Source organism: Grammomys surdaster, unplaced genomic scaffold (genome assembly GCF_004785775.1).
Source record: "Grammomys surdaster isolate TR1022 unplaced genomic scaffold, NIH_TR_1.0 221, whole genome shotgun sequence".
Taxonomy (NCBI): Eukaryota; Metazoa; Chordata; class Mammalia; order Rodentia; family Muridae; genus Grammomys; species Grammomys surdaster.
In genome coordinates, this window is record NW_021604666.1 from 248,609 (window position 1) to 259,811 (window position 11,203).

An 11,203-nucleotide genomic window follows, 5' to 3' on the forward strand; every position below is an offset into this window, starting at 1 on the left:
ATACCATACCATACCATACCATACCATACCATACCATACCATACCATGAAGGTGTTTACAAAGTACCATATTCTAGTTAGGAAATGTATACATTGAAACCCAAGGAAAATAGAATGAATACAAGAAAGAGCTTAACATATTAGAAAACAAGAATCTAAGTATTAGATTCATTGAAGATTAAATCACTAAAACAAACTCCGGATAAAACTGCATGAGTATGAGACATACGGAGAAAAATCTTGTGAGACTAAAGGAGAGCTAATGCTTCTACAGACAGAGAGACAACATTCAAGAGGATTTAAATATGTGTCAGAAATAACTCTGCATAGTAAGCTCAGAGGGAGACTCTAGTCTTGTCTAGACTAATCAGCCTGAGAGCAGTTGAGGAAGTGACCCCCATCCTCAGTCGAAGCTTCTGGGTTTCCCATGAAGCATCGTGTTCTCTGAGCTCCACTCAGTGCCTCAAGCATGTGAAAATGCAGTTTATTATAATAGCACCAAGGTGCCAGATATATAACATCAATGCCAAAGAGGAGAAATTAAATCAAGTCACTTAGAGAAATACACCACAAAGTATCCCATTTCAATTACATAATGTAGATACTAAAATAAGTTTCAGAAAACCAAGAGTTCTATTATAAAATGCAGTGCACTTTCGATGAAGGGACCATCTTTTAAAACCACTGCTATAAAACCACTTGTGAAATGGCATAAAATACACCATAAATACTCATTGCAGTTCATGCTACGTACTTATTCAAGAAAATATAAATTACATGCCTGCTGTTGTCTGGGTAGGTAGGTAGATGGATGGATAGATGGATGGATGGATAAATAGATAGATGGAGAGATATTAGCATATAGAGGTAGAGGAGAGAGGGAGAGAGAGAAAGAGATGGGGAGAAAGAGGGGTAGAGAGAAAGGGAGAGAGAAAGAGGAGAAAGAGAGAGAGAAATATAAGAATATATACCTCCGTCTGTATTCCAAGTTAATGATATTGAGAATTAAAGATATCAGACTGTATTAAAGAAAATAACAGTTATATTAATTTAAAAACAAAAAGTTGCTATAAAATGTTTTTATTGAGTTCTTGTTTTTCTGCTCCAATGCATGAAGTGAGTTAGATGCAGTGAGAACATTCTTCCCATGTGGCTCTGGAAACCAGCCTGGTTCTGAAGTGATATTAAACTTCAGTGGGACAAAAATACACCTCCGCCAACCCTAGACCTGTTGTCATTGGCCGAGTACCAATGTCAATTTAGAAGAACCCTGAATTCACAGCTGAGATGATAGGAAATCACCACTATTCTCCCCTAGCTTTGAGTCAAAGAAAAATATTGGGCATCCTGAGGATCTTTGGTCATTATACATGTACTCCAGAGACTAACATCTCTTGTTAAAGAAGGTTAGGAGAGGCCAAGAAAGCTCTTGGAGCACTTGCCAATGGGACAAAGTGCTTCCTAAAAAGCAGCTTGCAGAAGTGCTCCTAAGTGCCATTCATCTCTAATGAAACCTCAAGGCTCCAGACTTCCCCCAAATCACGCCAGAGCACAGGGAATATAAAAGAAATGGATCAATTCTCAGAAAATAGGCACCCATTTCTCTGTGTCTTCTAAGCAGAGCCTAGTTGAAGGAGCAGTGCTCTGCACTTGCTTGCACTGGAGGATGAGTTGCTTATGTAAGGTCAGAGAAAGAGGGAAGGGATAGAAAGGAGGTACATTATGCACAATATTAAGTCACTGATAAAATTCCAATTCCATTACACTTATGCCCAGAGCAGTTTCTTTGCAAACTTTCGCCTCTGACATTCACTGGAAGTCTTTTGGTGACAATTCTCAGATGTTAGTCTTTGATCATGAGTCTTGTGAACTAGTCTTCAGTGAGTAACTGGTTCCCTCTGGCTGAGGGAAGGAGACATCTGTATATCTCCCTGCATCTAACCCTGCTCTGGTACTCAGCTAGAGGGAGATCAATTAAAGTTCACTCAGGTTTACTAAGCCTAAGCCATATTTCTCGAGGAACTTTTCAGTCTTGCTTCTGCAGAAAATGATTCAGGTTGATAATCATCAGTAAGACCTTTACTTCCTCATGTCAATATTTATTTCTTAAGAGATTCCTTCGGCAAACCTCCAAGAGCATCCATAAATAGAAAATCTGTATCACCATATGGAAAACTTCTGCAGAGATTTGTAATATAAATAAATCACCACCTGAATAGTTTCAAATATATAAGATAAATGAATAAGGAAATTTATGACCTTGTTTGAGAAATATGGAATTCTAAGACTATCCAGGAGAAATACTGGATCAGGGAAAAGAAGAAAATTGAATTATCTAAAAGGGAAAACGTGCTATAAATAAAGGGAAAGTATACACATACGCGTTTGTTTGACTATATGAACTTAAAATGCATATATTTGTTACACACACATAAAAGACCTTTCTCCCCATCAAATAAACATCTCCTGACAGCAGATAGAGGCCATTACAGAAAACCACACCTGATCAAAATGCTCTGTACAAGTGACCATGTGCTGGTGCTGAGCCCAGGTGATACACCTATAACACAGCTCTTGAACCTGAGGTGCAGAGACAATGATGGATGAAGGAGTGGAAAGATTTTCAAGAACCAGAGGAACAAGAAGTCTGCTGTGAGATTTGATGTCCTAGACATCGCAGAGGAGCTCTACCCATGAAGTCGCTTTGGTTTGGCTGCCAACGTAAGACACGAAGACAGATGACACCAGCAGGCATGCTAATGTGGAAGGAGAAATATCGTGGGGTCTCAACCTTAGAAAAAGGACTACAGCTAACTAAGGAATAATGACAGAAAACAAAGTATCTTATCCGGGGAATGGCACACAAACTTCTTATTCTATACTATGTAGTACCAAGTGGCTAGCCCTGGAATCATATGCAAACAGGTAAGATTTATATACATCAACAATTATATATATGTATGTATATATACATACATATATACATATACATATACATATACATATACATATACATATACATATACATATACATATATATATATATATCTCAACAATTTATATATAGCAACATATAGAGGCCATGAATTTGAGAGTAATCTCTGGTATATGTGTGTGTGTGTATGTGTTTGAAGGGTTGGGGTGGGAAGGGAAAAGGAGAAAATGTGATATTTAATTTCACAAAATAAAATATTTTTAAAAAGAAACCATAGAAAGGCAAAGGGATGATATCGAAATGCTTTTCAAGGGTCAACACTACTGGGAAAGCTCTTCTGTGAACAAGCACGATCATGTAAGCATCCTTTTCAAATTAAAGCATTGTAGAAAGAAGAGCCAGTTGGAACAAAGAATAAATGATATACATGTGTCATGGGAACCATACATCTCCCAAGCATAAAAAATAGCAAAACATATGAGCCCTCATTTCTTTCCGATTCTGCCTTGGACTGCTTTGGTTTTTTGTTAGTCTCTAGCTCTCCCCCTGCAATCCTTTACTCATGCCTCTGCGACCATTTCTAACATGATACTTTGTTCTCCTAATTGCTTTGCAATGAGCAAGGTGGTCAGTAGCCAAGTCATTAACTCTCCAGCGCTTTATTTTGGGGGACTTTGATTAAATAAAACAATAGTCATATTTCAAGAAACAACTGTCTTTTTATTTGTATAAGATTGAATAGGAACTTATTTGTGTGGAGGAAGAGATATTTCTTACAAAGCTTAAAAATGTCCCACTGCAGGCTTCTGGTTTCCCATCCATGTTTCAATAAACACAGAGGGTAGACTATAGGCTTCTGTTCCTCCTCCTCTTCTACCAACTCTATATTAGAAACACCCTTATCTTACACATGTCATTTCCAGTCTAAATACCTTCTCACAATAGCTGTCATAGTCTCCATGTCCTTACAAGGACCCTATACACCAGAAATGAAGTAATCATGCCAGCATCATACTTGAAGACATATAGAGATCATTTATATATTTGTAGAATGGAAAAAGAAAGAAGAATAAGGAATTTTTTCTATCATTGTATGTCATACTGCTGACAATTAAGGAGAATTTAGTGAATAAACTTGTTAAATCAACACATGGTACAGGAGATAATTATGAAATAATAGTTTCCTCTTCCTCAGGAAATATGCATCAAAATGCTAATTAAGTTTTAGGCACAATGATCCAGCTTCCTGTCTTTGCAATGCTCATCTTCATTGCCAGTACTGATTAGCTCTGAGGATGCTGGGACTTTATGTAAGGATCTGACAACTTGATTCAACTATGCAATATACTTAGATATAGGAGAACTAATCAGCTATGAGTACTGATTACCATTCCCATTCAAAGTCTCTGTTTACAGTGAGATTAGAATGCTGGATGAGAGAAGACGTGGTCCCAACGGTCAGGGCACCAACAAGGATCTGACATCCTAATGCTGTTGTTTTGAAACAGTGTTATATACATTTATCACAGTGATGGTCACAAGGGGTTGCTCAAAGTTATTGTTGCTAGTGTCAAGGCTATTATTACTATCATTATGTAACACAACAGATACTTCTAAAGGAGCAGCCTTCTTATTTTACACTGATGAGTGAGCAACTGTCTATATCATCTTGAAGACTCATGAAAGGAGGTTAAAGTATTTTCTCCATCTCTACATTCTAAAGCCCCTCAAACCAGAATGATTATACTTGGAAAACCTTAGAGACAATAGCTGTCCCAAGGAAACAAATGCAGAGCCGTGACAAAACAACTTCAGAACTATTCCTGAAACACAGGATTTAGCCTGCTCAACAAATGATTTGACCTGATAGCAAGATTTTCATAGCAAAACACTAAGAATTTACTGGTATCTTCCATGAGTAAGTTAGAACACACAAGGAAGGTCATGACCTACATTTACTTAAACTTCCTCAGGCTGATCATTTTTCCATATGTAGATTAATAAAGTCTGTGTTAATGTCCACCTTAAAATGGGAACATACATATCTAGTCATGGAAATGTTATGCAGAAAGTTAAGACAATTTCCTCTTAAAATAAATAGTACATTTTAAAGGAAGAAAAGCGTTCAGCCCAACTACATCTCAAGTCTCTCAAAATTAAGTGAGTTAATGATCAAGCCTCAAACCTCTGGCTTCCTCAGACAGAAAAAAATCTTGTTGGCTCAGCACTTGTTAAATGGAGAACTTTGTTCCAGCACCCACCTGAGCAGTCAACAGTAAGTAGTACTTAAATAGGCAGGTTAGAGAAGTGACTAAAGTGACAATCCTTTCTTGTGCCAGCCTCAAAATAAGTGGCCTCAAATCTTAACCTTCAGTATATTTACATTGTTTACAAATAGATAATGCTGAGTTGATAAAGAGGAACATTACAGTGCTTTACTCTTGAGATATCTTAGCATTTCACAGCCTTCGGAACCACTGAGCAAATAAAAAAACCCCACATAACAGAACTCACTTGAAGGTTACAGTCATTACTAAAGAAATAATTAGTAAGTAGAAATGTGAGTCATTAACTCATGTCATAGATATGTTACATTATAACATCAAGTTGTTTCTACATGCTCCACACTTCATCAGCAGAACATTTCAAAAAGTTTAATTTCATGCATCCAAGTTTTCTCTTCACAATATTTGGAAGTCATTCTTGTATTTTCTCTACTGGTCTTCAAGCAGAAATACAAGTTTAAAATATCAAAATTTACTGTCTGGAAATACCATTTTAATCATACTATTTAATATTTTTCATATTACTGTTATGTTTTCATTTTACTACAAAAGGAAAAATGAGGCAAACTTCATTTTTGATGACATAGGCCTTAATTTTTTTGTCTGCTATGGAAGAAGCAGGGGCATCAGAAGAATATGTCATCTTTAGGAAATGAGAAAAAGGCAAATACAGAGTCATGCATAGAGACAGCATTGCACAGTGGGGTTGAATGCTTAGGAGGAAATTGATACTTCTAGGAGGAAAATGGAGCAGAACCAAGACGTTATAATGAGAGTAATTTGGTGCTAAAGAAGACCCTTTAAAAATGGTGCAAGTCGACTCACAGCGTGATCATTACAGGCTATTTTCCTTGTTCACAGTCTCTACATAAATGCCTTGGAAGAGGCAATGCTATTTTAAATTGTGCATACTCATTTGCAATTTTTCATTTGTTTTTCTTTCCCTTCAAGTTATGAGTGGGTTCTTGGGAAATATTCTTTTCCCAAGTCACTAGAAGAGAGCCTTGAAGAGCTACGGTATAACTTATAGAGAACAATAGAGAGGGAAACTCTGGAAGATTTGGGCATCAACAAAAGAAATTACCTGTGGGCATTTGCTCCATGTTCCCCACTCAGACATGACACACTCACTGGGACACAGAAGAGAACAAGCCTGGGTTTCTGGGGGAGCATCATCTTGGTTGCACAGGCTCTTGTTCACTGCCCCTCCTTCTCTGTCAGCAGTACTCACACACCTGTTAGACAGTGGTGGCAATAAAGACAGATACATTTAAATAGTAAACCAGAGAAACAAGGAAACAAACTAACAACTCAATATTCACCATTCTGTGGTCTTTTCTTGAGTGATAACTCAATAAGGAACCTTTGACAGAGCAAGTAAAAGAATTTCTATATTATGGATAATGGCTGTCTTGTGTAGTACCTATCCAGCAGAGACCTAAGGTATACCCAGGTCTAGCACCAAGTGGATATTCCTTCAATTTTCATAAATCTTGAAAGGTTCTTTTTTCAAACACTGAATAGATGGCATTGTTTCAAACAGAACTTTCATACTTTCTGTGGGTCTTGCAAACCTCTCCCAAAGTTTCCCAAGCATCTCCATATTTACTTCACATATTGCAGGGGACAGGAAAATAATCAGTCATCATTATGAGCATTTGAGTTTCACATAGCTATGTGGTATACAGCTTCTAAAATCAAAGGGAAGTTTGCTAACATTGCTGTAGTCCACAGAGGCCTAAGGATATACATTATACCTGCATGATCAACCAAGCCTCGGCATCAACTTGGAGATAAAACACATATAATGACATCTGTCATTGTGCTCTGGTTACACACGAAAAATCAATCATATCTAAATCAAGTGTACCACTCAAAATGGTTTAAATAAACTACATGGACAAAATCAAGATTTTGCAGAAACATCAGAGGCTTATAAGTCACTTCTCATTGCTGGTTGGAAAGTATTTTAAAAATGGTTGAGTGTTTCTGCCCCTCCTCATAATCTGGCATTTAAATAGAAATGTGCATAATTCATACCAAACCAACAACAAACTGGAAATACTTATAGTGGCAGTAACCATATACAGCCAAGCTAGAAATAGCTGAACTGTTCAATATCATGTAACAGTTGTACCCACTGTTCTAAATTCCATTGAACCTAACAAGCATGACAACGCATGGACTATTAAAACACAAAAGAGCTTGTGCGGAAGAGATACGCTATACTCTATACTATACTCTATATCTATACTTTATAATGATCCTTTCATATAGATGTTTAATGTGAAGCAATACTAATGTGTGGAGTCATCTTAGGGGTTACTTTAAAAGAATAATTAGTGACTAATAGGGACATAAGTAATACTAGAATAATCTTGTTTCTGACTTTGAGTTTGGTCATAGAAGCACTCTGGCATTCTGAAAACTTACCCAGTCATATTTTCATGGCATGTCCACTTACATATACTTGTATTTCAGAAATTGATTTACAATTTACCCTGACTCCAAAAATTAAAGAAATGAGGTATTGGTCAGATTCTTTTGCTAGATGTCAGAAATTACTTTTGTCAATACTTATTGATTTAGTCATTTTTTTTGAATCAAGGTCTAAGGTACTCCAGGGTTGCCTTTGAACTTTTAATACTTTACCTCCAAAATGCTAAAGATTATGAGCATGACCTGTACTTACTTAATAATTTTGCGGGCTTACTGTGGTATCAGTACCTTTACTGGTTATTGAGGTACAAAACAAGAAGAAGATTAGACAGCCGCTGTGTTTGTGAGTGTTTTGTTCTTTTTAAATTTTTTTATTGAATATTTTATTTATTTACAATTCAGATGTCATCCCGTTTCCCCCTTTCCCCTCCCTAGAGCCCTCCTATCCCATCTACCTTCCTCCTTTATGCTTTTATACCATTTTAATTACATGCATGTATTAAGGTCAGTTCTAGGTTGAGGGTCTAGCAATACAATAGATGCAAATAGTCAAGGAACAAGCAAGACAATAAACACAAGTAGTCAAAGAAAAAGCAAGGCATTAAACCCAATTACATGTACACTCCCGTGATCATTGTTTCTAAGGGCTTATCAGGATGACCAAAGTATCTGAGCCTACTTCTCTCCTAGCCCAAGGTAATTTTCATGTCTGAAGCCTACTTCCTTGTTCTAGCCTAAAATTTAGAATCTTGTCTGAAATTACTTTTTTGTTCTAGCTTAATATTTAGATTCCTGCCTGAGATTACTTCTATGCTCTAGTCTAAGATTTAGACTCCTACCTGAAATTACTTATTTGTTCTAGCCTAATGTCAGATTCATGCCTGAAGCCTACTTCCTTGTCCTCGGCCAATGTCATATTCCTGCCAAGAACCCTATTTCCTTGTTGTTGGCCCATGTCAGACTCTTGCCAAGCAGCCTCAAAGGCTCTCTGCCTCTCCTCCTTTTTAATTTCATTAATGAGACTGAGCCTGTCTTAGGTCATTCGGACAAGAATGCTTTCCTTTCCTGTCATGGAATATGCATTATCCAAAGCAATGCATTTATGTTTTAGGTTGGTAAGGCTCTGTGCAGAATCTTACCAGTCCTTGGCTTGCCAGCCTGCTAGTTTAATAACTCTGTCTGGGGGTCCATTTTCAGGTTCAAGCCATGTACTTTGGCTTCTCACCAGAGTGTTTTGTTCTAATGAAGATAAAATGACAACAATGTCTTGGTGTATACTTAATATCCAAGGATTAAGGATTCTGAGGCTCAAAGATTGTGACATTGGGTCTGCTTGAAACTAGCCTAAAGTAGAAAGAACTGAGAGAAGGTGCTTGCTGGTCTAATACTTTCAGATATCAAGGTATTAATTGCATTTTAAGAGTAATGCCCTAAAGCACTGTGGTGTCTCCAGCCCTAGTGATGCTGTTTTTTACCATATGAATTCCTTTAAACACATTCAAATAGAAAATAAAAACACAACTAATCTATGGAAATGATGTTGAAATTCACAAGCTATACGAGTTGAAGTAATAAAAATCTAACCATATCATATAGGAGGGTAACAAAGCCTGGTGGATAGACAGGAAGAATAAAGTTTCCAGCAGAAGGAGGTGTAATATCATCTCTAGGTTTCCATTTCTCCTGTCTTAGGAGTCATTAAGAGAAAGAGGGTCCATAGAATGGATTCAGAGTTTTTCCTGGGACAAACTGAAAAAGCTAAGAAATACTTTCTGTATTGACTGCCCAAACTGAGCTGATGTTCTTTTCTTTCACTGAGAAAGAGAAGTAAGACTTCTGGCTAGTGAGAGCCAGTAGGCATAGGCATTGATTTCTGTTCACTTCCAATACCACAAAAGTAGTAAGGAATAAAGGCATTTGCTACCAAAACATAATCAATGGTTATGATAAGAACAACTTTCTGTTATAGTCACATCTTCCTCTTCTCTCCTCTTCACTCTTATGGACCCTGGTGAACAAACTGTGTTCATAGTAACAGGGTACAGGAAGAAGACATATCTTCCAACTACTGGGATCATGGTGCCAGATCTTTCTGACAAATTAGATGCCTCATGGACTAGTAAGCCTTCAAGTGACAATAATGAAAATAAGTACATTTGTGTTACAGAAATATCCCACAGATAATTCTAATATTTGTAGTACCAAGTACTTGGGGATGGGTTGTTGGGGGGTGAAGATGGGTTAAAACACTACAGAGTTTTTGAAAATGTGTGTAAGACATGTCTAGATGGCCAGATACCCTCCTGCAGTGCACACAATCCACTGATTACTCCTCTCTTCTCCCTGTAAGTAACTGAAAGTTTAATATCTGGAGAAGGTTCCTAAATGCCCTTGGATTAGAGAACTTTCAGCACAATGAAGGACCTTATACATCCACAGGAATTTTAGTAGATGTCTACTTACTAAAAATAACATCACCACTAACTTAGTAGCTTAATCAATGGAAAGACATTGTCTTACAATTGCATAGCATAGATATCCAACATAGGTTTCCTGAAGCCTGAGTGCAAATGCCAGGGGTGGACAGAGATGCAATCCTAGGGACACATCTTTTGCTTTTCAGGTTTCAGAGGCCACTCTTGCTCCCTCTACCATTTTAAAGTCCTTTGTGACCAGATTATGCTCACCCAGACAGCTTAGAATTGTTGTTTCACTGCAAAGTCTACTTTACTCCGACCTGACAACTCTCGTTTTCATAAAACACATATCAGAATCTAGGAATTAGAATGCAGACATCTTTGGGGGCTACTATTCTCTTTGGCACACTAGAATTCTTTCAGCATCCTCTGGAATACTGGCTATTAGAATTATCTATTTCATTCATGATTGAAGAAGCATTTCTATGGATTCTGAGCAGTCCACAAGAAAAAAACTTAAAAAGACTGCAGTTGAAGGTGTTCCCAGATGACATGCAGTAATCCATTATATCCCCTGTCATCAATTTCTTTGCCCATCTTCCCTTGAGCAATCACTCACATCACTCGAACACTGCAAAACTGCTTCTAGGCATTTTCTCTATTTGCTGTCAACACTGCCTGCCCCTTGCTCCCCTCCACTATTACATCTTGAACCACTTTGGTCATGTTTCTATTGTCATTGCAGATAGCCCTCTTATCAGAATCATTCAGAGACTCCCCACGGCCAAGTTCAGCGGTCAGCGCTTATCTTGGGCAACTCAGTGGTATTTGAGACAATTGATTACTGTACCTTTCTTAAAAACTCTCTTGGGTGCCTTCTTATTCCCTTTGTTTTCTTCTTATCCCCCTGGATATTTCTCAGTCTCATTTTTAGAAACATTCTCTTTGAATCTTAGTAGCTTATAAATGTTAGAGTTACCCAGGGCTCAAAACATTATAAACATATACCAAATTTATAAGCTAATGGCAAGGAAATTTATAACCTTAATCTCTCCACTGAACAACAGCCTATAATAGCTCAGTTGGAAAGTTAATATCGTATCTCAGATTTAATGTGTTTGAAGGATA

At 37.3% G+C, this 11,203-nt stretch overlaps 1 protein-coding gene across 1 annotated transcript in view; it reads right to left on the reverse strand.

Annotated features, from left to right (window-relative positions):
• The window catches only part of Thsd7b (thrombospondin type 1 domain containing 7B), an 834,275-nt gene that overhangs the window by 80,630 nt on the left and 742,442 nt on the right, over positions 1–11,203 (reverse strand). Inside the window, exon 17 of the mRNA XM_028773130.1 lies at positions 6,304–6,454. Coding sequence (XP_028628963.1) covers positions 6,304–6,454 — 151 coding nt within the window. The remainder of the gene's footprint in view (positions 1–6,303; positions 6,455–11,203) is intronic.